Raw genomic sequence first — 27,942 nt, 5'->3', positions numbered from 1 at the left:
GCTTGTGAACGTCCAGGCGGGGGGGGTGGCAGAGCCCTAGCACACGCGTGTGAACAGCCGTGCGAAGGTTGTCAGGGCCCTTGCACGTGCGCGTGAACATCTCTGCAAGACAGGATACTGGGCAGCGGGAGGGATACTGGGAGCACTGGGAAGGCACTGGGAGCCCCCCACCCCCATAAATGGCCCCCGCCCTGCGAGACGGCCACCTGGCCCCGCCCCTCGGCCACCTGGCCCCGCCCCCAAGTCAACTGGCCCCGCCCCCAGGCCTCAGCACCCTCCGGACACCAGGGTCCTTGTGAAAACGTGAAAACACCTTTAATAATTACCCAGCAAAAAAAAAAAAAAACCCGCCCCCCCCACCCTCCACGGCACCCAAAGGGGCACGGGGGGGGGGGAAGCACCCATGGGTGCCCCGGGAGGGGGGGGCCACGAGGGTCCTGTACCGCGGCGGAAGCAGAAAAGTGCTGGCGTGAACCGGTGGCGGGGGGGGGGGCGGCGACACCCCCCCCGCCCTCGTGCAAGGGGGCCTCGCACGGCCCCGCGGCGCAGGCTCGCACGGCTACATGCCCGACTCCTGGCGGGACACCTGCGGGTGCAACGGGGGTTTCAGCGGCGTTTTGGGGGGGGGGGTCACACACACACGCACCCCCCCCCCCGCCGGCCTGCCCCGCCCCCCCCGCGGCGGCGGGGCCCAGGCGTCCGGGCGCTCACCCGCGTGTTGAAGGAGGCGCTGGTGGAGCTGCTGAATTCGGAGTAGCGCTTGGCCCCGGGGCACAGCCAGGCCCGGTACTCGTCCCGCACCTGCACAGCGGCACCGCACCCGTCGCACGAGGGCCCCGTCGCACGAGGGCTCCGTCGCACGAGGGCTCCATCGCACGAGCGCCCCGGCGCATGATGACCCCAGTGCACAAGCGTTTTGGGGCACGAGGGGCTCCATCGCATGAGGACCCCGATGCACGAGGGCCTCGCTTCACGAGGATGGCATTGCACGAGGGTGCCATCGCACGAGGGCCCCAGTGCACAAGGGCTCCATCGCATGATGACCCCAGTGCACAAGCGCTTCGGGGCACGAGGGGCTCCATCGCATGAGGACCCCGATGCACGAGGGCCTCGTTTCACGAGGATGGCATTGCACGAGGGTGCCATCGCACGAGGGCCCCAGTGCACAAGGGCTCCATCGCATGATGACCCCAGTGCACAAGCGCTTCGGGGCACGAGGGGCTCCATCGCATGAGGACCCCGATGCACGAGGGCCTCGCTTCACGAGGATGGCATTGCACGAGGGTGCCATCGCACGAGGGCCCCAGTGCACAAGGGCTCCATCGCATGACGACCCTGGTGCACAAGTGCTTCGGGGCACGAGGGGCTCCATCGCATGAGAACCCCGGTGCACGAGGGCCTCATCGCACGAGCATGGCATGGCACAAGGGTGCCATCACATGAGGGCCCCGTCGCACAAGGGCTCCATCGCATGACGACCCTGCTGCAGAAGTGCTTCACGGCACGAGGGGCTCCATCGCATGAGAACCCCGGTGCACAAAGGTTTCCTCGCACGAGGATGGCATCGCACGAGGGCCCCCGGGCATGAGGGTCCCGTCGCACGAGGGCTCCATCAGAGGACAACCCTGGTGCACCAGCGCTTCAGGGCACGAGGGGCTCCATCGCGTGAGGACCCCGATGCACGAGGGCCTCGTTTCACGAGGATGGCATTGCACGAGGGTGCCATCGCATGAGGGCCCCAGTGCACAAGGGCTCCATTGCATGATGACCCCAGTGCACAAGCGCTTCGGGGCACGAGGGGCTCCATCGCATGAGAACCCCGGTGCACGAGGGCCTCATCGCACGAGCATGGCATGGCACAAGGGTGCCATCACACGAGGGCCCCGTCGCACAAGGGCTCCATCGCATGACGACCCTGGTGCAGAAGTGCTTCACGGCACGAGGGGCTCCATCGCAAGAGGACCCCATCGCACAAGAGTTTCCTTGCACAATGATGACATCGCACAAGGGTGCCATGTCACAAGGGCCCCAGTGCACGAAGGCCCCAGTGCACGAGGGCTCCATCGCATGACGACCCTGGTGCACAAGCGCTTCAGGGCACGAGGGGCTCCATCGCATGAGAACCCCAGTGCACAAGGGCCTCATTGCACGAGGATGGCATTGCACGAGGATGCCATCGCACGAGGGCCCCGGCGCACGAGGATGCAGTCAGGCAAGAACCCCAGCACATGACAGCTCCAGTGCACAAGGGCCCCCAATGCACAGGGACACCCTGATGCACGAGGAACCTCTCGCACAAGGACCCCTCCAATGCATGAGCACACCTTGATGCACAAGAGCCCCCAATACACAGGGACACCCTGATGCACGAGGAACCTCTCGCACGAGGACCCCTCCAATGCACGAGCACACCTTGATGCACAAGGGCCCCCAATACACAGGGACACCCTAATGCACGAGGAACCTCTCGCACGAGGACCCCCCCCACCATTGCACAGACACCCCTCCGCGCCGCACGAGGAGCCCGTGACCCCGCAGGACCCCGGCTGCAGGATGGGTGCAGGGTGCCAGGGCAGGGAAGGGGGGGGGGAAAGGGGGGCACCCACCTTTCGGTGCACCAGGCAGTGCAACACGAAGATGAAGACGCCCTGGGTGGTGTTGAAGATGGTGAACAGGTAGGAGATCACGAGCGCGTGCGGCCCCAGCTGGAAGAGCCCCAGCACCCACGTGGTGCCCAGCAGGCAGAGCTGGGCCACCGCCGTCACCGTCATCACCCTGCGGGGGGAGGGGGGGCACCACGGGTGCTCGCACGGGCCTCGCACGAGGGGGCGGCCTCGCACGGCGGGGGGGGGGCTTTTCCCTCCGGCAGGAGCCTCCTTGCACTAACCCGTTGCACCCTTCCTCAGGGAAGCTCCCTCCAGCATGGGGGATCTCCTCGCACGAGGAGCCCCTCGCACGAGGGATCTGCTTGCACAAGCCAGGTGTTTACACGAGTGCCCTCCTTGCACAAGAGCAAGGTCTTGTTGCAAGAGCAATCACTTTGCACAAGGGACCTTCTTGCACACGGAGCCTCCCTGCACGAGGGACTATCTTGCACAAGGAATCTCCTTGCACAAGAGCAGGGTCTTGTTGCAAAAGGAATCATCTTGCATGAGGGACCTTCTTGCACAAGGAGCCTCCCTGCACGAGGGACTATCTTGCACAAGCAATCTCTTTCCATGAGGGATCACCTCGCACCAGGACACTCGCACAAGGGTTTTCCTCGCATGAGGGACCTTCCTGCCTGGGGAACCTCCCTCTCGCACAAGGGATTCGCACGAGGACCCTCTCCCTCCCCAGAGCTCGCACGAGGAGCCCCCCCCAACAGCCGGGCTCCCACAAGGGCCCTCTGCACGTGCCCCCCTCTTGCACGCCAGGGTGCTCTGGAGGAAGCCCCCGGACCCCTCGTGCCCCCTCGTGCCCCCTCGTGCCCCCTCGTGCCCCACCTCATCCTCTTCAGGTGCCCCATGTCCGGGTTGATGTCACTGAATTTCTGCACCAGTTTCCAGACGGTGATGATGAAGATGACGGCGTTGATCTGGTGGGGGGGGGGGACACGGGGGGACAGGGGGACACCGGGCTGAGTGACACTGGGGACAAGGGGGGGACACTGGGGGGTGACACGGGGGGACATGGGGACAGAAAGGGGACCTGGGGGGGGGACACGGGGGGACATGGGGACGCTGGGCTGAGTGACACTGGGGACACGGGGGGGACACTGGGGGGGTGACACGGGGGGACATGGGGACAGAAAGGGGACCTGGGGGGGGGACACGGGGGGACATGGGGACGTCGAGCTGAGTGACACTGGGGACACAGGGGGGTCACGGGGACAGAAAGGGACCTGGGGGGGGACACGGGGGGACATGGGGACGCTGGGCTGAGTGACACTGGGGACATGGGGGGACACTGGGGGGGGACATGGGGACGTCAAGCTGAGTGACACTGGGGACACGGGGGGGGTCATGGGGACAGAAAGGGACCTGGGGGGGGACACGGGGGGACATGGGGACGCTGGGCTGAGTGACACTGGGGACACGGGGGGGACACTGGGGGTGACGGGGGGGTCACGGGGACAGAAAGGGACCTGGGGGGGGACACGGGGGGGCACGAGAGGAGGAATAAGGGACCTGGGGGGACACTAGGGGGACCCAGGGGGGACCCAGGGGAGCCGGGGGGACACGGAGGTGACACGGGGGGGGACGGGGGGGGGGACACGGGCTCACCGCGATGACGATGCAGACGGGCGCCTGGAAACTCCAGCGGAAACCGCGGTCCAGCGAGAGCCAGCAGCTGGGGACGGCAGCGGGGACACTGGGGACACTGGGGGGGGGCAGGACAGGGGGCACCGGGGGACTGGGGGAACCGGGAGCACTGGGGCGGGCAGGGTCGGGGTGGGGGGGGCAGCACAGGTGCAAGGGGCTCTCGCACGAGGGAGCTCTCGCACGAGGGAGCTCTCGCACAAGGGAGGCGAGAGGCTGCGGAGCTCTCGCACGAGGAGGCTCTTGCACGAGGGAGGCGACAGGCTGGGGAGCTCTCGCACGAGGGAGCTCTCGCACGAGGGAGGCGAGAGGCTGCGGAGCTCTCGCACGAGGAGGCTCTTGCACGAGGGAGGCGACAGGGCGGGGAGCTCTCGCACGAGAAGGCTCTTGCACGAGGGAGGTGACAGGCCGGGGAGCTCTCGCACAAGGAGGCTCTTGCACGAGGGAGGCAACAGGCCGGGGAGCTCTCACACGAGGGAGCTCTTGCACGAGGGAGCTCTTGCACAAGGGAGCTCTCGCATGAGGGAGCTCTCGCACGAGGGAGCTCTCGCACGAGGGAGGCGAGAGGCTGCGGAGCTCTCGCACGAGGAGGCTCTCGCACGAGGGAGGCGACAGGCCGGGGAGCTCTCGCACGAGGAGGCTCTTGCACAAGGGAGGTCCCGTGCAAGAGGGCTCTTGTGTGAGGCAGGTCACAGGGAAGGGGCTCTCGCACGAGGGAGGCCACAGGCTGGGGGGGGCTTTTGCACAAGGAGGCTTTTACACAAAAGAGGCCTCATGCGAGGGGGGCTCTTGCACGAGGGGGCTCTTGCACGAGGGAGGCCACAGGCCTGGGAGCTCTCGCACAAGAAGGCTCTTGCACAACGCAGGCCCCATGTGAGGGAGGCCATAGGCAGGGGCCTCTCGCACAAGAGAGGCTAAAGCCGGGGGGGGCTTTTGCACGAGGAGACTCTTGCACGAGAGGCCTCGTGCAAGGGAGCTCTTGCACAAGAGGCCCTCGCACAAGGGAGGCCGCAAGCCAGGGAGCTCTCGTACGAGAGGCCACAGGCAAAGGAAGCCGGGGGGCTCTCGCACGAGGGGGCTCTCGCACGAGGGGCGCACACACTCACTGCTGGTGGGTGCCGTAGCCCTGGGGGAAGGCGGCGGCGGAGACGGCGACCACGAGGGCCGGCAGCCCGTAGCCCGCCAGCAGCAGGTGCCAGAGGCGCAGCCCCGAGGGCACGAACACTCGCACGAGCAGCACGTAGAGGTGCAGCCCCTCGAGGCACATCCAGCAGAAGGCCGCCAGGAAGGAGAAGTGCAGCAGCCCCGCCACCACCGCGCACGCCGTCTGCAGGGGGGCGCCGCACGCCTCGCACGGGGCCTCGCACGAGCACCCACCTCCCGCCGCCTCCCCTCGTGCCGCCAGCCCCGTGCAAGCCCTGCTATGGCCCACCACTCCACTACCTTTGGCACCCACCAACCCCTCGCACCCCCTTGCACGAGGACACCCCCCTTGCACGAGCGCCAGCACCACCTCCCCTTGCACAGCCAGCCCCGTGCAAGGCCCACCACAGCCCCCAGTTCACCACCCTTAGCACCCCCTAGCCCCTCATGCCCCCTCGCACGAGGACAGCCCCCTCACATGAGGACACCCTCTTGCACAAGCGCCCCCGCTGCCTCCCCTTGTGCCGCCAGCCCCGTGCAAGCCCCGCCGAGGCCTCACTCCCTGTCACCCTGCTCACCCGCTGGCCCCTGGCCCAGGGGCCGGCCCCTTGCACGGCCTCACACGAGGACACTCCCTTACACGAGTGCCCCCTGCACCTCCCCTCATGCCACCAGCCCCGTGCAAGCCCCACCAAGGCCCCTCTCCCTGCCCCCCTACCCCTGGGGGGTTCACACGGCTTCTTCCCCTCATGCCGCCAGCTCCGTGCAAGCCCCGCCGAGGCCCCTCTCCCTGCACCCCTGCCCCTTGGCTGGGGGGCCGGCCCCTTGCATGGCCTTGCACGAGGACACTCCCTCGCACGAGTGCCCCCTGCACCTCCCCTCATGCCGCCAGCCCCGTGCAAGCCCCGCCGAGGCCCCCCTCCCTGCCCCCCCCCGCTCGCCCCCTGCCCCAGGCCCAGGGGCCGGCCCTTTGCACGGCCTCACACGAGGACACTCCCTCGCACGAGTGCCCCCTGCACCTCCCCTCATGCCGCCAGCCCCGTGCAAGCCCCGCCGAGGCCCCCCTCCCTGCCCCCCCCGCTCGCCCCCTGCCCCAGGCCCAGGGGCCGGCCCCTTGCACGGCCTCACATGAGGACACTCCCTCGCACGAGTGCCCCCTGCGCCTCCCCTCGCGCCACCAGCCCCGTGCAAGCCCCACTGAGGCCCCTCTCCCTGCACCCCTGCCCCTGGCCCAGGCGCCGGCCCCTTGCACGGCCTCACATGAGGACACTCCCTCGCACGAGTGCCCCCTGCGCCTCCCCTCGCGCCACCAGCCCCGTGCAAGCCCCACTGAGGCCCCTCTCCCTGCACCCCTGCTCCTGGCCCAGGCGCCGGCCCCTTGCACGGCCTCACATGAGGACACTCCCTCGCACGAGTGCCCCCTGCGCCTCCCCTCGTGCCGCCAGCCCCGTGCAAGCCCCGCCAAGGCCTCAATCCCTGTCACCCTGCTCACCCACTAGCCTCTGGCCCAGGCGCCAGCCCCTTGCACAGCCTCACACGAGGACACTCCCTCGCACAAGTGCCCCCTGCGCCTCCCCTCGCGCCACCAGCCCCGTGCAAGCCCCGCCAAGGCCCCTCTCCCTGCACCCCTGCCCCTGGGCTGGGGGGCCGGCCCCCTCGCACGGCCTCGCACGAGGACAATCCCTCGCACGAGTGCCCCCTGCGCCTCCCCTCACGCCGCCAGCCCCGTGCAAGCCCCGCCGAGGCCCCCCTCCCTGCCCCCCCCGCTCGCCCCCTGCCCCAGGCACGGGGGCCGGCCCCTGGCACGGCCTCGCACGAGGGCCGCACCGGGTCGGCGGTGCGCTCGATGCCCAGCAGGAAGGCGGCGTAGGCCACGAAGAGGGCGATGCAGAGGTGCAGGTGGATGCTGGTGCGCAGCCCCTTCAGCGCCCGGCTGAAGAGGAAGGTGACGATGGCCAGGAGGAGGCAGAGCAGCGACAGCGCCAGCGCCACCTTCGTCATCACGTCCAGGGCCCAAACCTGCCGCGCCACGGGGGACACGGGGACGTCGGACGTTCCCCCCTCCCCAACCCCGACGACGGGGGGGGACCCGGACGCCGGGGTCCTTCCCCGTCCCACTGTGCCTCAGTTTCCCCATACGGATAAGGAGACCCAGGAGTCTGGGGAGGGGGAAGGGGGACGTGTCGGGGGGCAAGGGGGGGGTCCTCAGGGTGCTTTAGGGTGGCCCACAGGGTCTGGGGGGTGGGTTGGGGGGGTCTCATGTGGGGGTTAGGAGAGTCCCAAGGGGGTTGGGGGGGGGAACCAAGAGGGTTCTGGCAGATCTGGGGGTTTGGGGGGGGGGATGAAGTTCTGCGGGGGGGGGTCTAAGAAGGGGTTTGGGGGGGCCTGGGAGGGTCCTGGGGGAGCCAAGAGCAGTTTGGGGGTCCCAGGAGGGTCCCATAGGAGGTTTGGGGGCTCGGGAGATTTAGGGGGCCCTGGAGGGGGGGCCTGGGGTCAGCCCTATCTCAGGCTCGTAGAAGGTCCTGGGGGGTCCTTGGGGGGGGATATGGGGGGTCCTGGGGGGTCCCAGGGTCTGGGGGGCATTTAGGGGGGTCCCAGGGGTCCTGAGAAGGGTTTTGAGGATCCGAGGGGGTTTGGGGCGTTCCGGCGGGGGTCCTGGGGGGGGGCTAAAGATCCCGGGGGGGTTGGGGGTCCCAGAGGATTTTGGAGGTCCCAGGGAGGGGGTCGGGGATCCCAGAGGGTGGTGGGGGTCCCGGGGAGGGCTTTGGGGGTGCCAGGGAGGGGTTTTGGGGTCTTGGGGGCGGTCGGGGGTCCCAGAGGATTTTGGAAGTCCCGGGGAGGGCTTCGGGGATCCCAGGGGGGGCTGGGGGTCACAGGGGAGGGTTGAGGGTCCCAGGGGATTTTGGAGGTCCCAGAGAGGGCTTCGGGGGTCCTGGGGTGGGTTTAGGGGTCCCGAGGGGGGGGGTTGGGGGTCCCAGAGGATTTTGGAAGTCCCGGGGAGGGCTTCGGGGGTCCTGGGGTGGGTTTAGGGTCCTGAGGGGGGGGGTTGGGGGTCCCAGAGGATTTTGGAAGTCCCGGGGAGGGCTTCGGGGGTGCCAGGGAGGGGTTTTGGGGTCCTGGGGGCGGTTGGGGGTCCCAGAGGATTTTGGAAGTCCCGGGGAGGGCTTCGGGGGTGCCAGGGAGGGGTTTTGGGGTCCTGGGGGCGGTTGGGGGTCCCAGAGGATTTTGGAAGTCCCGGGGAGGGCTTCGGGGGTGCCAGGGAGGGGTTTTGGGGGGGGGGACCCCCACCTCGGGCTCGTAGAAGGCGAGGAGGACAGCGAAGCTGGTGAGGTGGTCGCAGGCGCAGGTGCTGCCGGCCGGGTCGGTGGCCACCAGCCGGCACCCATGGGTGTCCCACGCCTGGTGCTCCGGGTGCCAGAAGGTGCAGAGCAGCCACCTGTCGGGCTGGGGGTCCTGGGGGGGGGGGGCCAGCTCAGTTCCCAAGGGGGCCCTTCCCCCATGGAGGGGGGGGGTCCCCATCACCCCGGGGGGGGTGGTCCCAGTCCCCCCCCCCCCCACCTTGGGAGTGCCCCACATCCCCCGTCACCCCGAGAGTGACCTGTGTCCTTCCGGCGGGGTCCTCATCACCTGGTGGGGGGGGGTCTGTCCCCCTTTGGGGTGCCCCAGGGTACCCAAGAGGGTCCCCATGGTGGGGGGTGGGGTGTCCCATGCTTTCAAGGGGGTCCCTGTCACCCTGGGGGTCCTCGTCCCTTCTCCGGGCCCGTGTCCCCTTTGGGGGTCCCGTCCCCTCCTGAGGGTCTCCGTCCCCTTTCAGGAGGCACCCTGTCACCGTTTGGGGTGCCCCATCCCCTTTGAGGTCCCCGTCCCCTCCCAAGGGGTCCCTGTCACCCTGCAGGGGTCCCCATCCCCTTTGGGGGTCCCTGTCCCTTCCTGAAGGTCCCCGTTCCTTTTGGGGGTCCCTATCCCCTTTTGGGGTCCTTGTCTCCTCCCAAGGGTTCCCCATCCCCTTTGGGGGTCCCCAACCCCTTTTGGGGTCCCCAACACATTTAGAGGCCGCTGTCCCCTCCCAAAGGGTCCCCATCCCCCTTTTGGGGTCCCCATCGCCTCCTGGGGGGGTCCCCAACACTTTTGAGGGTCCCCTCCTGAGTGTCCTCATACCCTCCCAAGGGGTCCCCATCCCCTTTGGGGGTCCTTGTGCCCTCTCAAGAGGTCCCCATCCCCTTTGGGGGTCCCCATCCCCTCCCAAGGGGTCCCCATCCCCTTTTGGGGTCCTTGTCCCATCTCAAGGGGTCCCCATCCCCCTTGGGGGTCCCCATCCCCTTTTGGGGTCCTTGTCCCATCTCAAGGGGTCCCCATCCCCCTTGGGGGTCCCCATCCCCTTTGGACCCCCCCCCCCCCACCCCGGGTCCCCGTCTCACCGGCGGGTGGGCGAAGCGGAGGGTGACGTCCCCGCCGGCGGGGGGCCGGGACCCGGCGACGAAGGCGGTGGCCACGGGTGACAGGACGCGGTAGGCGGGGTGGCCCCGGGACCCGGGGGGGCCCAGGCGTGCCCAGCTGTCCCAGCGCACCCGCTCGGCCCCCTCCAGCACCCGGCCCAGCCCCCGGTGCGAGAGCAGGGCCACCAGCGCCCGGCCTGGGGAGGGGGCGCGCCGCTGACACCCGCGTCCCCGGCGCCCTACGGACCCCCTCCGACCTCCCCCAGGACATCCTCAGCATCCTAGGGACCCCCAGGATTCCCCCCCCAGGACCTCTCCGGCACCCTAGGGACCCCCTAGGACCTCCCCAGCACCCTAGGGACCCCCCAGGCCCCCCCCAGGACCTCCCCAGCACCCTACGGACCCCCCCAGACCTCCCCCAGGACATCCTCAGCATCCTAGGGACCCCCCAGGCCCCTCCCAGGACCTCCCCAGCACCCTACAGACCCCCCCAGACTCCCCCAGGACATCCCCAGTATCCTAGGGACCCCCAGGACTCCCCCCCCAGAACCTCTCCAGCACCCTACGGACCCCCCCAGGACATCCCCAGTATCCTAGGGACCCCCAAGACGCTCTCCAGGACCTCTCCAGCACCCTACGGACCCCCCCAGATCTCTCCAGGACATCCCCAGCATCCTAGCGACCCCCAAGATCCCCCCCCCAGGACATCCCCAGCACCCTACGGACCTCCCCTGATCTCCCCCCAGGACGTCCCCAGCACCCTAGGACCCCCCATAGATCCCCCCAGGACATCCCCAGCACCCTAAGGACCCCCCCCCGAACCTCCCCAGCACCCTAGGACCTCCCCCCAGATCCCCCCAGCACCTCCCCAGCACCCTACGGACCCCCCCAGATCCCCCCCAGCATCCTAGAAACCCCCAAGACCCCCCCAGCACCCTATGGACCCCCCCCCAGATCCCCCCAGCACCTCCCCAGCACCCTACGGACCCCCCCAGATCCCCCCCAGCATCCTAGAAACCCCCAAGACCCCCCCAGCACCCTATGGACCCCCCCAGATCCCCTCACGACCTCCCTAGCACCTTACAGATCCCCCCCAGCACCCTACAGACCCCTCCACACACCCTAGAGACCCCCTAGACCCCCCAGGACCTCTCCAACACCCTTGGGACCCCCCCCAGCCCCCTAGAGACCCCCATAGACCTATACCAGGACCTCTCCAACACCCTTGGCACCCCCTAGACAACCCTGGACCCCTCCCCAGCACCCTTGGGACCCCCTCAGACATCCCAGGACCCCCCCCAGCACCCGAGGGACCCCCCAGAGACCTCCAAGACCCCTCCCCAGCACCCTTGGGACCTCCTGAAACCCACCCCCAGTGGCCCTCAGACCCCCCCCCAGCACCCTCACCCCCCCCCCCAACCTCTAGATCTGTCCCCAGCCATGTCCCGTACCGGTGTCCCCGTCGGCGGCCACCTCGGGGGGCACCTCCAGCTGCAGGTCGGGGCTCTGCAGCTGCAGGGGGCCGCGGGGGGGGCCCTGGCGGACAGCCAGGCGCAGCTCTGCAAGGGCACGGGGACGGCGTCACCCCCCCAGCACGGGGACAGGGACGGCGCTACCCCTCCGCGGCCAGGGACGGCGGCAGCGCTGTGCACGGGGGGGACAGGGACGGTGCCACCCCCGTGCACGGGGACAGCGTCACTCTCATGCACAGGGACAAGGACAGCGTCACCCCCGTGCATGGGGACAGGGACAGTGCCACCGCCATGCAAGGGGATGGGGACAGTGCCACCCCCGTGCAGGGGGACAGGGACAGTGCCACCGCCATGCAAGGGGATGGGGACAGTGCCAGCCCTGTGCATGGGGACAGGGACAGTGCCACCACCATGCAAGGGGATGGGGACAGTGCCACCCCTGTGCACGGGGACAGTGTCACTCTCATGCACAGGGACAACGACAGTGTCGCCCCTCCGCATGGGGACAGGGACAGTGCCACCGCCATGCACAGGGACAGTGCCAGGGCCACCCCTGTGCACGGGGACAGTGTCACTTTCATGCACAGGGACAAAGACAGTGTCACCTCTGTGCATGGGGACCGGGACAGTGCCACCGCCATGCAAGGGGATGGGGACAGTGCCACCCCCCGTGCACAGGCACGGGGACAAACCGATGCCAGTACCCACTCCCGTGGCAGGAGGGGTCACTCTGTGGGGACACGCAGGGCTGGTGACAGGGGACCGTGGGGTACCAGGGGACAGCCCGGACATTGGGAGGGGACGTGTGGGAAGAGATGCCGGGAGGGGACAGGGACATCGTGGGGGATAGGAACACCGCAAGGGGACACCACGAGAGGACACTTTGAGGGGACACCGCAGGGCACAAGACATTGTAGAGCACGGGGACACCGCAAGGACACGCTGTAGGGGGACACAGCAAGGGACAGGGACACCATAAGGGGACATCAGAAGGGATGGGGACACAAGGGGGACAACCACGGGGTTGGGGACACCATGGGAGATGGGGACACCGCGACAAACAGAGACACCACGAGGGGACGCCATAGGGGATGGGGACACCGTAGGGGATGGGGACACCAGACACGATGGGAGCACCATGGAGAGGATACCATGGGGGATGGGGACACCACAAGGGGACACCACAGGGAGACACCACAGGAGATGGAGACACCACAGGGGTTGGGGACACCATACAGCAGATACCATGGAGGATGGCGACACCACGAGAAAACGCCACGAGGAGACAACAGAGAGGATGGGGACACCATGGAGAAGACACCGTGGGGGATGGGGACACCACAAAGGCACACCACGGGGAGACACCAGACGGGATGGGGACACCACAGGGGGGACGGGGACACCACGAGAGGACACCACGGGGAGACACCACAGGGGATGGGACACCATAGGGGATGGGGACACCACGAGAGGACACCACGGGGAGACACCATGGGGGATGGGGACACCATGGGGGATGGGGACACCATGGGGGATGGGGACACCACAAAGGCACACCACGGGGAGACACCAGATGGGATGGGGACACCAGACGGGATGGGGACACCACGAGAGGACACCATGGGGGATGGGGACACCACAAAGGCACACCACGGGGAGACACCAGACGGGATGGGGACACCAAACGGGATGGGGACACCACGAGAGGACACCATGGGGAGACACCAGACGGGATGGGGACGCCATGGAGGGGACACTATGGGGGATGGGAACACCACAAGGGGACGCCAGGAGGAGACACCATGAAGGATGGGGACACCACAAGGGGACACCACAAGGGCACACCACGGGGAGACACCAGACGGGATGGGGACACCACGAGAGGCCACCGCGGGGGGACAGGGCACCGGCCTGTGCCGTTGGCGGCGGTGACGGTGACGGTGGCCTCGGGCAGGCGGGCGGCCGCCCGCCGCACCAGCTCCTCGGTGGCGGCCAGCAGAGCGGTGGCCTGGCGGTGACGGGCCGCCACGTCCCCCTGCCGCAGGGCCACCGAGCCCAGCGCCCCGTCCAGGACGGCCACCACCGCCTGCGCGGGGTGTCACTGCCGGCAAGGCCCTCCGGCACCGCGTCCCCCCTCCTAGCGCTCCCTGGGACCCCCCCCCCAAACCCCTTTGCGCCCCTGGGACCTCCCGGGACCCCCCCCTGCACCCCTTGAACCCCCCAGGACCCCCCAAGCCTCCCTGCACCCCTGGGACCCCCCAAACCCCTCTGTGCCCCTGGGACCCCCCTGCACCCCCGCTGCACCCCTTGGACTCCCCAGGACCCCCCCAAACCTCTCTGTGCCCCTGGGAACCCCCAGGGCCCCCTCAAACCCCTCTGCACTCCTGGGACACCTCTGGGACCCCCCCCAAATCTCTCCGCACCCCTGGGACCCCCCAGGACCCCTCAACCCCCCCCGCACCCCTTGGACTCCCCAGGACCCCATAAACTCCCCCTGCACCCTTGGGACCCCCCCAGGACCCCTCCCAAACCCCTCTGTGCCCCTGGGACCCCCCAAACCTCCCTGCACCCCTGGAACCCCCTGGGACCTCCCCCAACCCCTCTGCACCCCTGGGACCCCCCCCTGCACCCCTTGGACTCCCTGGGACCCCCCCAAACTCCTCTGTGCCCCTTGGACCCCCCAGGATCCCCTCAAACCCCTCTGCACCCCTGGGACACCTCTGGGACCCCCCCCCAAATCTCTCTGCACCGCTGGAACACCCCGGGACCCCTGAGATCCCCCCAACCCCCCCCATGCCTCTGGGACCCCCCCAGGACCCCTCCAAACCTCCCCAAACCCCTCAGACCACCCAGAACCCCCCCCAAACCTCCCCCCCAGGTGCCCCCCCAGCCCCTCTCCCCAGCACCCCCCACCCAAGGGCCCCCCTCAGGCCCCCCCAGGCCCTCTCCCCAGGCCCCCCTCCCACCCCTCCATCCCAGGTGCCCCCCAGCCCCTCTCCCCAGGCCCCCCCCCACCCTAGGTGCCCCCCACCCCCCCGGCCCCCCCCCCCACCTGCAGGAACTCGCGGGGCTCCCGGCCCCCCTGCAGCTCCCCGTAGAGCCCGGCCAGGGTCTCCGTCAGCTCGCAGGACACCTGCGGGGGGGACACAGGGGACACCGGGACCCCCGGGCTGGCACCCACCCCCCCTGGGGAACTGGGGACACCCTGGGATCCCACCTTCCCCCCCCCAACATCCCCCTAAGGTGACATGTCCCCCCTATGGCACAGAGACCCCAAAACAGGTGTCCCCCCCCCCCAAGGCCACAGGGTCCCCCTAAGGTGACACGACCTCTCCATGGTCCCCATAGGGTGACATGCCACCCCCCCCAAGGCCATAGGGACCCCCTAAGGTGACCTGACCCCCTCCAGGGTCCCCATAGGGTGACATGCCACCCCCCCAAGGCCATAGAGACCCCCTAAGGTGACCTGACCCCCTCCAGGGTCCCCATAGGGTGACATGCCACCCCCCCCAAGGCCACAGGGTCCCCATAGGGTGACATGTCACCCCCCCAAGGCCATAGGAACCCCCTAAGGTGACCTGACCCCCTCCAGGGTCCCCATAGGGTGACATGCCACCCCCCCAAGGCCATAGGGACCCCCTAAGGTGACATGACCCCCTCCAGGGTCCCCATAGGGTGACATGTCACCCCCCCAAGGCCATAGGGACCCCCTAAGGTGACATGACCCCCTCCAGGGTCCCCATAGGGTGACATGCCACCCCCCCCAAGGCCATAGGGACCCCCTAAGGTGACCTGACCCCCTCCAGGGTCCCCATAGGGTGACATGCCACCCCCCCAAGGCCATAGGGACCCCCTAAGGTGACACGACCCCTCCAGGGTCCCCATAGGGTGACATGCCACCCCCCCCAAGGCCACAGGGTCCCCATAGGGTGACATGTCACCCCCCCCAAGGCCATAGGGACCCCCTAAGGTGACACGACCCCTCCAGGGTCCCCATAGGGTGACATGTCACCCCCCCCAAAGCCCTAGGGGCTCCCTAAGGTGGCAGGTCATCTCCAGGGTCCCCCTAAGGTGACACGCCCCCCCAAGGCCACAGGGACCCCATAGGGTGACATGTCACCCCCCCAAGGCCCTAGGGGCCCCCTAAGGTGACATGACCCCCTCCAGGGTCCCCATAGGGTGACATGTCACCCTGTGAGTGCCCCTACGGTGACATGTCCCCCCCCAAGGCCATACAGACCCCTTAAAGTGACATGTCCCCCCCCCAGGCCATAGGGACCCCCTAAGGTGACACGACCCCCCCCCCACCGAGTCCCCATGGGGTGACATGTCCCCCCCCTCACCTGCCCGTCAGGACACAGCTCCGGTGGCAGCGGGGGTGGGGTCTCCTCTGCGGGGAGGGGGGGGGGACACAGGCAGTGGCATCAGGGAGGGTCCCTCGCACGCCCGGGGCGAGCGTGCAAACGCCCCCCCGCGCACGAGGGCATCCGCTCATGCAGGAGCGTGCGAAACCACGCGCTGGTGCAGCACGAGCGGCTGGCAAGCACACGCGCGTGCAAGCCAGGCGCACGAGTGTGCAAAGCTCGCTGCGAGCCCAGCGGGTCCGTGCAAAACGCTTGTGCGCGGCCACGGGGAAACGCTTCCCCGTGCAAGGTAACGCGGGCGTGCAAAACTCTCTGGGAGCCCGGGAGCCGTGTGCAAACTGCTCGTGAGCACACGCGCACGTGGAAACGCTTCCCCGTGCAAGGTAACACAGGTGTGCAAAACTCCCCAGGAGCCTGGCAGCCGTGTGCAAACTGCTCGTGAGCACACGTGCACATGGAAACGCTTCCCCGTGCAAGGTAACACAGGTGTGCAAAACTCCCCAGGAGCCTGGCAGCCGTGTGCAAACTGCTCGTGAGCACACGCGCACGTGCACATGGAAACACTTCCCCGTGCAAGGTAACACAGGTGTGCAAAACTCCCCAGGAGCCTGGCAGCCGTGTGCAAACTGCTCGTGAGCACACGTGCACATGGAAACGCTTCCCCGTGCAAGGTAACACAGGTGTGCAAAACTCCCCAGGAGCCTGGCAGCCGTGTGCAAACTGCTCGTGAGCACACGTGCACATGGAAACGCTTCCCCGTGCAAGGTAATGCGGGCGTGCAAAACTCCCCAGGAGCCTGGCAGCCGTGTGCAAACTGCTCGTGAACACACGTGCACGTGGAAACGCTTCCCCGTGCAAGGTAACACGGGCGTGCAAAACTCTCTGGGAGCCCGGCAGCCGTGTGCTAACTGCTCGTGAGCACACGTGCACATGGAAACGCTTCCCCGTGCAAGGTAACGCGGGCGTGCAAAACTCCCCAGGAGCCTGGCAGCCGTGTGCAAACTGCTCGTGAGCACACGCGCACGTGGAAACGCTTCCCCGTGCAAGGTAACGCGGGCGTGCAAAACTCTGTATGAGCCCAGCAGCTCTGTGCAAGGCACTGATGCACACACACTCGCGTGAGCACTCCCACGTGCGAACACACACGGAAGCATGTGGGCTCTGTGCGAGCCGGTGAGGCACACACGCGTGTGAGCACTCCCACGTGCAAATGCACACGGAAGCACCTGGATTCTGTGCAAGCCGCTGACCCACGCACACACGCGTGCACGCTCCCACGTGCAAATGCACACGGGAGCCCACCAGCTCCGTGCAAGCCGCTGACACACGCACACACGTGAGCGCTCCCCCGTGCAAACGCACACGGAAGCACGCGGGCTCTGTGCAAACCACTGACGTGCAAGCCCCGTGCGAGGCCCGGACTTACTCTCGCACGAGGCCCGGCTGGCGACCCACGTGCCCTGCCCCGGGGGGCACACGCACGTGTAAGACCCCACCGTGTTGTGGCACCGGGCCACGGCCCCGCACACGGGCTGGCGGCACTCGTCCACGTCTGCGGCGGGGGGGAACACGCGTGACCGAGGGGTCCCCGTGCACGCCTGGCGTGAACTCACGGGGAGCCTCGCATGCCTGGCGTGAACTCACGTCAGGGGATCTGCACGGGGATCTGCGTCCCGCCCGTGCACGCCTGGCCCGACCCCACGGCGAGCCGCGTCCCCCCCGGCGCGCGCAGCCCCTGTGCACGTCCTCGTGCACGTCCTCGTGCGCGGCCCCGTGCACGCTACCTGTGCACACGCGCAGCGGGTCGCGGGAGCTCTTCCCGAACCCGGGGGCGCAGGCGCAGGCGAAGCTGCCCGGGCGGTTGACGCAGACCCCGTGCGGGCGGCACAGCCCGGGGTCGCTCTGGCACTCGTCCACGTCTGCAACGAGAGCGTCGGGCCTCGGGGCGGCGCACGGGGCCGGCGGGCGAAGCGCGGCCGCGGGGTTTGCACGGAGCTGGCGGGCTCGCGAGGAGGGGGATTTGCACGGTGGCGGGGGGGCTCGTGCAAGCGAGGCTCACGCGGGTCGGCAGAAGCTGCACACGCTCGCGCGTGCGCGGCTTGCACGCTTGGGCACGGTGAAGCCCTTGCACGTTTGTGCACGTGGGTGAATAAAACGGTGTGTTTGCACGCGAGTGCTTTGCACAATGGTTCTTGCAGGCCCCTTGCACGCTTGGGCACAATAGCGAGCAAAGCAGGTTTGCACACTTTTGCACACAAGCGCTTTGCACAACAGGCCCTGCACTGCCCTTGCACGCTTGTGCACAACAGCGAACCAGACCGCGCATTCGCACACGAGCGCTTTGCACAACAGGCCCTGCACGGCCCCTGCACGCTTGTGCACAACAGCGAACCAGACCGCGCATTCGCACACGAGCGCTTTGCACAACAGGCCCCGCACAGCCCTTGCACGCTTGTGCACAAGAGCGAACCACACCGCGCATTCGCACACGAGCGCTTTGCACAACAGGCCCCGCACGGCCCTTGCACGCTTGTGCACAACAGCAAACCACACCGCGCATTCGCACACGAGCGCTTTGCACAACAGGTCCCGCACGGCCCTTGCACGCTTAGTGCACAACAGCAAACCACACCGCGCATTCGCACACGAGCGCTTTGCACAACAGGCCCCGCACGGCCCTTGCACGCTTGTGCACAAGAGCGAACCAGACCGCACATTCGCACATGAGCGCTTTGCACAACAGGCCCCGCACGGCCCTTGCACGCTTGTGCACAAGAGCGAACCAGACCGCACATTCGCACATGAGCGCTTTGCACAACAGGTGCTGCACAGCCCTCGCACACTTGTGCACAACAGCGAAGCAGACGGCACGCTTGCACATGAGCGCTTTGCACGGCAGGCCCCGCAGGGCCCTTGCACGCTCACGTGCGTCGGTGAACGGGACAGCGCCTTCGCACGAGGGCCTGGCGCCACCGCGCTCACGCCCACCGAGCCCTCGCACGCTGACCCCCCCCCCCGCTCTCGTGCGTGGGGCTGGGAGGGAAACCGAGGCCGGGCTTGGACCCCCCCCCTCAAGGGGCCCAGGCGTCCGGGTGCCCCCTCTCACCCCGGCATCTGGGGGGGCCAACGTGCCACAACACGGACCCCATGCAGGGGGCACAGACCCCCCCCCAAACCATCTGCCCCCCCAGACCTTGACCCTCCCCAAACTAAAAGGGGGGGAAATGGGAGGGGTCCCAGAGGCTTTAGGGGGGACCCCATTGCCCCACGGGGGGGGTTATGGGGGTCCCCAAAGGGTTTTTGGGGTCCGGAGGGGGTGTTGGGGGTCTGGGAGGGTGACAGGGGATTTGGGGGTCCCAGGGGGCTGCCAAAGAGATTTTGGGGGTCCCAAGCGGATGTTGGGGGGGGTGAGGGGTGTGATGGGGAGGTTGGGGGTCCCAAAGGGATTTGGGAGATGCTGGTGGGGGGGTCTGCAGGGGGATTTGGGGGGGTCCCAGGGAGATAGGGGTGTGTGAGAGGTCCTGGGGGAGATTTGGGGGTCCCAAGGGGGTTTTGGGGCACTGTGGGGGACAGTGAGTGGCTATGGGGGTCCCATGGGGATTTGGGGGTCCCAAGAAGGATGTCGGAGGAGGATTTGGGGGTCCTGGGGGGTACACGGGGTATTTAGGAGGAATTTGGGGGGTCCCATGGGAATGGGGAGGGGTAAAGGGTCCTGATGGAGGGATTTGGGGGTCCCAGGGGGATCTAAGGACCCTGGGGGCTGCAGAGGGGGGACTTGGGGGGTCCCAGGAGGACTTGGGGTCCAGGGGGGAATTGGGGGGTTCTCATGAAGGGGTATATGGGAGGGTCCAAGGGGATCTGGGGGGTCCTGGGGGTCCAGGACAACTCAAGGGTCCCAGGGGGCATTTGGGTGGGGGTCTCAGGAAGGGGTATGGGGGGGGTCCAAGGGGATCTGGGGGGTCCTGGGTGGGGACATGGGGGTCCAGGACAACTCAGGGGTCCCAGGGGGCATTTGGGGGGCTCTCAGGAAGGGGTATGTGGGGGTCCAAGAGGATCTGAGGGTTCCTGGGGGGGGTCCTGGGGGTCCAGGACAACTCAGGGGTCCTGGGGACATTTGAGGGGAGGGTCTCAGGAAGGGGTATGGGGGGGGGGTCCAAGAGGATCTGGGGGGTTCTGGGGGGGTCCCGGGGGTCCAGAACAACTCAGGAGTCCCAGGGGGCATTTGGGTGGGGGTCTCAGGAAGGGGTATGGGGGGGGTCCAAGGGGATCTGGGGGGTCCTGGGGGGGGGATACAGGGGTGCAGGACTCAGTGTCCCAGGGAGGGGGATTACGGGGGCGCCGGGGGGATTTGGGGGGGACCCGAGGGGGCTCTCACCGAGGCAGGTGACATTGGGGGTCCCGGGGTGGCCGGGGGGGGCGGCGACGTAGCCGGCGGCGCAGCGGCACCGGAAGCTGCCCGGGATGTTGAGGCACTCGGCCCCCGGCCCGCACGGCCCCGGCCCCGGCCCCGCGCACTCATCCATGTCTGCGCCAGGTCGGGTCTCAGCGCCGGGCCCAGGCGTCCGGCTCCCCCGCAGCCTCCTCCCTCCCCCACCCCGAGATCCAGCCCCCCCCCCCCAGGGACCCAGGCATCCGGGACCCCCACCCCCCCAACCCAGGGACCCAGGTGTCCGGGACCCCTCCCAGCCTCCCCCCCAAACTGGGACCCAGGTGTCCGGGACCCCCACCGCCCCCACCCCAGGGACCCAGGTGTCCGGGACCCCCACCCCCCCCACCCCAGGGACCCAGGTGTCCGGGACCCCTCCCAGCCTTCCCCCCACCCCAGGGACCCAGGCGTCCGGGACCCCTCACAACCTTCCCCCCCCTCCCTCCACGGACCCAGGTGTCCGGGACCCCTCCCAGCCTTCCCCCCACCCCAGGGACCCAGGCGTCCGGGACCCCTCCCAGCCTCCCCCCCAAACTGGGACCCAGGTGTCCGGGACCCCCACCGCCCCCACCCCAGGGACCCAGGTGTCCGGGACCCCTCACAACCTTCCCCCCCCCCTCCACGGACCCAGGTGTCCGGGACCCCTCCCAGCCTTCCCCCCAACCCAGGGACCCAGGTGTCCGGGACCCCCACCGCCCCCACCCACGGACCCAGGTGTCCGGGACCCCTCCCAGCCTCCCCCCCAAACTGGGACCCAGGTGTCCGGGACCCCCACCCCCCCCACCCACGGACCCAGGCATCCGGGACCCCTCCCAGCCTCCCCCCCAAACTGGGACCCAGGTGTCCGGGACCCCCACCGCCCCCACCCCAAACCGGGACCCAGGCGTCCAGGACCCCTCCCAGCCTCCCCCCCACCCAGGGACCCAGGTGTCCGGGACCCCACCGCCCCCACCCACGGACCCAGGTGTCCGGGACCCCTCGCAGCCTCCCCCCCAAACCGGGACCCAGGTGTCCAGGCCATGCAACCCCCCCCCCAATCACCCCAGGGACCCAGGTGGGGTTTGGGGGGTCCCAAGGGGGCTTGAGGGAACCCAGAACAAGGAGATTTTGGGGGGGGGGGGAGGATCCTGTACCAAGACAGGTAGGGGGAGAGATTGGGGGTCCCAGGTGGGTGTTGCGGGTCCCATATTGACAGGCCTGGGGGGGTCCACAGCAGGCAGGGGGGAGTTGGGGGTCCCAAGGGGGTCCGGGGGTCCCATACTGATACAGATGTCACCCGGGCCCATGGGGGGCTCGCGGTAGCGGGGGGGAGGGTTTGGGGGGGTCCAGGGGGGTTCAGGGGTCCCGGGGGGGGTCCGGGGGTCCCGTACCGATACAGGCGGCGTCCGGGCCGGCGGGGGGCTCGCGGTAGCCGGGGGAGGGTTTGGGGGGTCCCAGGGGGGTTCAGGGGTCCCAGGGGTGTTCAGGGGTCCCGGGGGGGGTCCGGGGGTCCCAGACTGATACAGGCGGTGTCCGGACCGGCGGGGGGCTCGCGGTAGCCGGGGGGAGGGTTTGGGGGGTCCCAGGGGGGTTCAGGGGTCCCGGGGGGGGGGTCCGGGGGTCCCGTACCGATACAGGCGGCGTCCGGGCCGGCGGGGGGCTCGCGGTAGCCGGGGGAGGGTTTGGGGGGTCCCAGGGGGGTTCAGGGGTCCCAGGGGTGTTCAGGGGTCCCGGGGGGGGGTCTGGGGGTCCCAGACTGATACAGGTGGTATCTGGGCTGGCGGGGGGCTCGTGGTAGCGGGGGGGAGGGTTTGGGGGTCCCAGGGGGGTTCAGGGGTCCCAGGGGGGTTCAGGGGTCCCAGGGGGGGGTCCGGGGGTCCCAGACTGATACAGGCGGCGTCCAGGTGGGCAGGGGGCTCGCGGTAGCTGGGGGAGGGTTTGGGGGGTCCCAGGGGGGTTCAGGGGTCCCAGGGGTGTTCAGGGGTCCCAGGGGGGGGTCCGGGGGTCCCAGACTGATACAGGCGGCGTCCAGGTGGGCAGGGGGCTCGCGGTAGCTGGGGGAGGGTTTGGGGGGTCCCAGGGGGGTTCAGGGGTCCCGGGGGGGGTCCGGGGGTCCCGTACCGATACAGGCGGCGTCCGGGCCGGCGGGGGGCTCGCGGTAGCCGGGGGAGGGTTTGGGGGGTCCCAGGGGGGTTCAGGGGTCCCAGGGGTGTTCAGGGGTCCCGGGGGGGGTCCGGGGGTCCCAGACTGATACAGGCGGTGTCCGGACCGGCGGGGGGCTCGCGGTAGCCGGGGGGAGGGTTTGGGGGGTCCCAGGGGGGTTCAGGGGTCCCAGGGGGGTTCAGGGGTCCCAGGGGGGGGTCCGGGGGTCCCGTACCGATACAGGCGGCGTCCGGGCCGGCGGGGGGCTCGCGGTAGCCGGTGACGCAGGTGCAGGTGTAGCTGCCGCGGGTGTTGCGGCACTCGCGGTTGCTGGCGCAGGGACCCGGCGGCTGCTCCGTGCACTCGTTGATGTCTGCGCTGACGAGGCGCCGTCACCCCCCACCGCCGCCCCCCCCCCACCACCTCGGATCCCCCCCCCCACATATCCTCCATGTCCCCCCAAACCTGCTCCCCCTCCCCGATATTCCCCCAGCTGCCTCTAGCCCCCCCCCCACCCAAACCTGGGTTCCCACCCCCAAAATGTCCCTCTGGGTCCCCCCCAGCCCGTGCCCCCCAGCCCGTGCCCCCCACCCCCAAAATGTCCCTCCGGGTCCCCCCCAGCCCATGCCTCCCCCCCCCCCAAGTCCCCCACCAGTGGGGTCCCCCCTTCCCACATCCCCCATATGTCCTCTGGGTGCTTCACCATGCCCCCCCCCAATTTGGTCCCCCCCCATGTCCCCTAGGTCCCCCCCCATGCCCCCCTCCCAGCCTGGGTCCCCCCCCCATGTCCCTTAGGGTCCCCCCCCATGCCCCCCTCCCAGCCTGGGTCCCCCCCATGTCCCTTAGGGTCCCCCCCATGCCCCCCTCCCAGCCTGGGTCCCCCCCCCATGTCCCTTAGGGTCCCCCCCCATGCCCCCCTCCTAGCCTGTGCCCCCCCCCCATGTCCCTTAGGGTCCCCCCCCATGCCCCCCTCCTAGCCTGTGCCCCCCCCCATGTCCCTTAGGGTCCCCCCCCATGCCCCCCTCCTAGCCTGTGCCCCCCATGTCCCTTAGGGTCCCCCCCCATGCCCCCCTCCCAGCCTGGGTCCCCCCCCCCCATGTCCCTTAGGGTCCCTCCCCATGCCCCCCTCCCAGCCTGGGTCCCCCCCATGTCCCTTAGGGTCCCCCCCATGCCCCCCTCCCAGCCTGGGTCCCCCCCCCATGTCCCTTAGGGTCCCCCCCATGCCCCCCTCCCAGCCTGGGTCCCCCCCCCCATGTCCCTTAGGGTCCCCCCATGCCCCCCTCCCAGCCTGGGTCCCCCCCCCATGTCCCCTAGGGCCCCCCCACGCCCCCCCCCGTCACCGTCGCAGGCCTCGCTGGGGCTGTCGAAGACGCGCTGGGGGCCGGTGGGGCGCAGGCCGTCGGGGCAGGTGCAGTGGGTGCTGTTGTAGCACACGGCCCCCTCCCCGCACCCGGGGCACGGCCCCCCCGTGCCCGCCCCTGCACCCATGGGAGCCGTCACTGCCGCGCCCCGGTGCCCTGCACCTCCCCAGCCTGCCCCCCAGCACCCTGACCCCCCCCCAGCCTGCCCCCAGCACCCCCTCAGCACCCTGACCCCCCCAGCCTGCCCCATGACACCCCCCAGCACCCTGACCCCCCCCAGCCTGCCCCATGACCCCCCCAGCACCCTGACCCCCCCAGCCTGCCCCACACCCCCCCCAGCACCCTGATCTCCCCCCCAGCCTGCCCCCAGCACCCTGACCCCCCCCAGCCTGCCCCCCAGCACCCCCCCAGCACCCTGACCCCCCCCAGCCTGCCCCCCAGCACCCTGACCCCCCCCCCCAGCCTGCCCCATGGTCCCCCCCAGCACCCTGACCTCCCCCCAGCCTGCCCCCCAGCACCCCCTCAGCACCCTGACCCCCCCAGCCTGCCCCATGCCACCCCCAGCACCCTGACCTCCCCCCAGCCTGCCCCATGACACCCCCCAGCACCCTGACCCCCCCAGCCTGCCCCATGGCCCCCCCCAGCACCCTGACCTCCCTCCAGCCTGCCCCATGGCCCCCCCCAGCACCCTGACCTCCCTCCAGCCTGCCCCATGACCCCCCCCAGCACCCTGACCTCCCCCCCAGCCTGCCCCATGACACCCCCCCAGCACCCTGACCTCCCCCCCAGCCTGCCCCATGGCCCCCCCCAGCACCCTGACCTCCCTCCAGCCTGCCCCATGACACCCCCCAGCACCCTGACCTCCCCACCAGCCTGCCCCATGACACCCCCCCAGCACCCTGACCTCCCCCCCAGCCTGCCCCATGACACCCCCCCAGCACCCTGACCTCCCCCCTAGCCTGCCCCATGGCCCCCCCCAGCACCCTGACCTCCCCCCCAGCCTGCCCCATGGCCCCCCCCAGCACCCTGACCTCCCCCCCAGCCTGCCCCACAGCCCCCCCCAGCACCCTGATCTCCCCCCCAGCCTGCCCCCCAGCACCCCCCCAGCACCCTGACCCCCCCAGCCTGCCCCATGACCCCCCCCAGCACCCTGACCCCCCCAGCCTGCCCACAGCCCCCCCAGCACCCTGATCTCCCCCCCAGCCTGCCCCCCAGCACCCCCCCAGCACCCTGACCTCCCCCCCAGCACCCTGACCCCCCCCAGCCTGCCCCATGCCACCCCCAGCACCCTGACCTCCCCCCCAGCCTGCCCCATGGCCCCCCCCCCAGCACCCTGACCCCCCCAGCCTGCTCCATGGCACCCTCAGCACCCTGACCTCCCTCCACAACCAGCCCCCCAGCACCCCCAGCACCCTATAGCCCCCCACAACCAGCCCCCTAGCACCCCCAGCACCCTGACCCCCCCACAACCAGCCCCCCAGCACCCTGACCCCCGCATCACCCAGCCCCCCAGTGCCCTATAGCACCATGACCCCCCCCACATCCAGCCCCCCAGCGCCCCATACCACCCAGACCCCCCTGCAGCCAGCCCCCGGGTGCCCCCCAGCACCCAACCCCCTGGCACCCCACAGCCCCCAGCACCCCCCAGCACCTTGACCCCCCCCCCACAGCCCCCCACTCACCGCCAGGGCCAGGCCAGGTCCCAGCCCCCAGCACCAGGCAGAGCCCTGTAAAGGGGGGGGGGGAAATTGGGGGGGGGAAATTGGGGGGGGGCCCCCACAGACACAAGCCCCCCCCCCGGGGGCCCATCCTGCCCCCTATTCCAGCTGGGGGGGGGCACCCTGTGTGGGGGTGGGGGGAGTCCTGGGGGGGGGGGCTGAGGCAGGGTGACACCCCCTCCCCCAACACCCCTAGGGTGACGCAGCCCCATCTCCCCCCCCCCCCACCCCCCCGCCGGGTGTTGTGAAAACAGCGGAACGTTGCCAGGCACCGCTGTCACCTATGGGTGCCCCCCCCGCCCCCACTTCCACCCTGAGTCACCCTGGGCCCCAAGGGGCCCAGGCATCCGGGCCGGTCCCCTTCCCAGCACCCTGGGGAGGCTGGAGGGGCAGCAGGAGCCTCAGTGCCCCCCTCCCCACAACTTGGGGGGGGGGAACAACCCCCCCCCTCCCCTCGAGGGGGGGGGGGGTCCTGCTCCTCCCTCCCCCCAGGAGCCCCGAGGCACTGGGAGAACGGGAGCTACTGGGTGGGGCCACCCCCCCCCCCCCCCCCACGAAGGGACCCAGGCGTCCGGGGCCGGGCTGCCCCCTCCCCAAATATAGGGAAACTCAGGGACCACCCCCCCCCTCCCCCGCCCAAAAAAGCAAGGGAAAGAGGAACCCAGGCATCCGAGCCCCCCCCACGCCCACTTGCTCTTCCAGGCCTGGGAAAAGGGCCCAGGCGTCCGGGCAGCGCTCACTCCCCCGCTGGGAAGGGGGGGGGGGGGGGGAAGGGCCCAGGCGTCCGGGCGCCACTCGCTTCCCCCCCCCCCCCCAAGCTAAACTTCAAACGGGCCCAGGCGTCCGCTGCACCGAGGCGGGGGGGGGGGGGGTCGGTCCCCTCCCCCACCCCCAAACAGCGCGGGAAGGGGGGCGGGGGGGGGACCCAGGCGTCCGAGCACCCCTTCCCCCCACTAACAGGCAGAGGGGGGGGGGGCCCAGGCGTGCGGGTGCTGCCCTCCCCCCCCCCCCACGTGCCTCTGCCCGGGACGGGCTGGGAGGGGCCCAGGAGTCCGAGTCCCGGGGGGGGAACTGGGCAGGGACCACCCCCCCCCCGGGGGGGGCCTCACCCGGGGGGGGGGGGGGGAACCGGGCCGGGTCTCACCGAGGCCCAAGAGGCGCCGAGCGGGTCCCATCGCGGCGACGGCGCCGGGGCCCGGGGGGGGCCCTATATGGCCCTGAGGGGGTGGGGGTTGGGGGGGGGGGAGCCGCCCTGGGGGCGGGGCTAAAGGGCGTGGGCGGGGCTAAGGCTGCGGGCGGGGCCGGAGCCGGGGTTGGAGGCCGGAGGGGGGAGGGGGCGGGGTCAGGGCTAGGGTCCGGGGGCGGGGCCTGGGCCCGTGGTGGGGCGGGGCCAAGGGGCGGGGGGGGTCGTGGGCGGGGCTAGAGGCACTAGGGAGTCTCGGGTTGGGGGGACCCAGGCGTCCGGGTGGGTGCAGGCCCCGTGGAGAGCACACGCGTGTGCGGGGCAGTGGTGGACACGCGTGTGCAAGGCAGGCGTGTCGTACGCGTGTGCGGGCAGGCGTGTCACAGGCGTGTGCTGGAGCTGCTGCGTGCCCGGGGCAGGCGTGTCATACGCGTGTGCGGGCAGGCGTGTCACAGGCGTGTGCTGGAGGCTGCTGCGTGCCCGGGGCAGGCGTGTCGTACGCGTGTGTGCGGGCAGGCGTGTCACAGGCGTGTGCCGGGGGCTGCTGCGTGCCCGGGGCAGGCGTGTCGTACGCGTGTGTGCGGGCAGGCGTGTCACAGGCGTGTGCCGGGGGCTGCTGCGTGCCCGGGGCAGGCGTGTCGTACGCGTGTGCGGGCAGGCGTGTCACAGGCGTGTGCCGGGGGCTGCTGCGTGCCCGGGGCAGGCGTGTCGTACGCGTGTGCGGGCAGGCGTGTCACAGGCGTGTGCTGGAGCTGCTGCGTGCCCGGGGCAGGCATGTCGTACACGTGTGTGCGGGCAGGCGTGTCACAGGCGTGTGCCGGGGGCTGCTGCGTGCCCGGGGCAGGCGTGTCGTACGCGTGTGTGCGGGCAGGCGTGTCACAGGCGTGTGCTGGAGCTGCTGCGTGCCCGGGGCAGGCGTGTCGTACGCGTGTGTGCGGGCAGGCGTGTCACAGGCGTGTGCCGGGGGCTGCTGCGTGCCCGGGGCAGGCGTGTCGTACACGTGTGTGCGGGCAGGCGTGTCACAGGCGTGTGCCGGGGGCTGCTGCGTGCCCGGGGCAGGCGTGTCGTACGCGTGTGTGCGGGCAGGCGTGTCACAGGTGTGTGCTGGAGCTGCTGCGTGCCTGGGGCAGGCGTGTCGTACGCGTGTGTGCGGGCAGGCGTGTCACAGGCGTGTGCTGGAGCTGCTGCGTGCCCGGGGCAGGCGTGTCGTACGCGTGTGTGCGGGCAGTCGTGTCACAGGCGTGTGCTGGAGCTGCTGCGTGCCCGGGGCAGGCGTGTCGTACACGTGTGTGCGGGCAGTCGTGTCACAGGCGTGTGCCGGGGGCTGCTGCGTGCCCGGGGCAGGCGTGTCGTACACGTGTGTGCGGGCAGGCGTGTCACAGGCGTGTGCCGGGGGCTGCTGCGTGCCCGGGGCAGG

At 70.1% G+C, this 27,942-nt stretch overlaps 1 protein-coding gene across 3 annotated transcripts; it reads right to left on the bottom strand.

Moving 5' to 3' along the window:
• Positions 1 to 293: 293 nt before the first annotated feature.
• On the bottom strand, positions 294 to 26,593 carry ADGRE5 (adhesion G protein-coupled receptor E5). 3 transcript variants are annotated; one of them, XM_068922802.1, is made up of 20 exons: positions 26,487 to 26,593; positions 25,307 to 25,351; positions 23,604 to 23,741; positions 22,499 to 22,636; positions 20,092 to 20,241; positions 17,501 to 17,635; positions 17,143 to 17,268; positions 15,696 to 15,742; positions 14,405 to 14,485; positions 13,264 to 13,438; positions 11,332 to 11,439; positions 9,863 to 10,077; positions 8,733 to 8,897; positions 7,272 to 7,463; positions 5,408 to 5,628; positions 4,266 to 4,332; positions 3,486 to 3,577; positions 2,607 to 2,775; positions 712 to 801; positions 294 to 586 (listed from the first exon to the last, which is right to left on the bottom strand). In XM_068922802.1, exons 1-20 carry the CDS (start codon positions 26,515 to 26,517, stop codon positions 560 to 562), a joined length of 2,412 nt encoding a protein of 803 aa, XP_068778903.1. In that variant the 5' UTR covers positions 26,518 to 26,593; the 3' UTR covers positions 294 to 559. The 3 variants fall into 3 exon arrangements, with proteins under 3 accessions (XP_068778903.1, XP_068778904.1, XP_068778905.1); XM_068922803.1 differs by lacking the exon at positions 17,143 to 17,268; XM_068922804.1 differs by lacking the exons at positions 17,143 to 17,268; positions 17,501 to 17,635 and having other exon boundaries at positions 26,487 to 26,592.
• Between the last annotated feature and the right edge of the window lie 1,349 nt (positions 26,594 to 27,942).

This window comes from Struthio camelus, chromosome 31 (genome assembly GCF_040807025.1).
Source record: "Struthio camelus isolate bStrCam1 chromosome 31, bStrCam1.hap1, whole genome shotgun sequence".
NCBI classification, from domain to species: Eukaryota; Metazoa; Chordata; class Aves; order Struthioniformes; family Struthionidae; genus Struthio; species Struthio camelus.
The sequence above is the reverse complement of the archived record's forward strand: the minus strand, read 5'-3'. Positions and strand labels throughout refer to the sequence as shown.

What these genes read in the sequence shown, in the direction of transcription:
- ADGRE5 (XM_068922802.1), bottom strand. Translation starts at nt 26,517, where the DNA reads ATGGGACCCGCTCGGCGCCTCTTGGGCCTCG. An exon ending in GACCTGGCCTGGCCCTGGCG is followed by an intron (nt 23,742 to 25,306) that starts GTGAGTGGGGGG and finishes CCATGGGTGCAG; the next exon opens with GGGCGGGCACGGGGGGGCCG. An exon ending in GCGCCTCCTTCAACACGCGG is followed by an intron (nt 587 to 711) that starts GTGAGCGCCCGG and finishes TTGCACCCGCAG; the next exon opens with GTGTCCCGCCAGGAGTCGGG.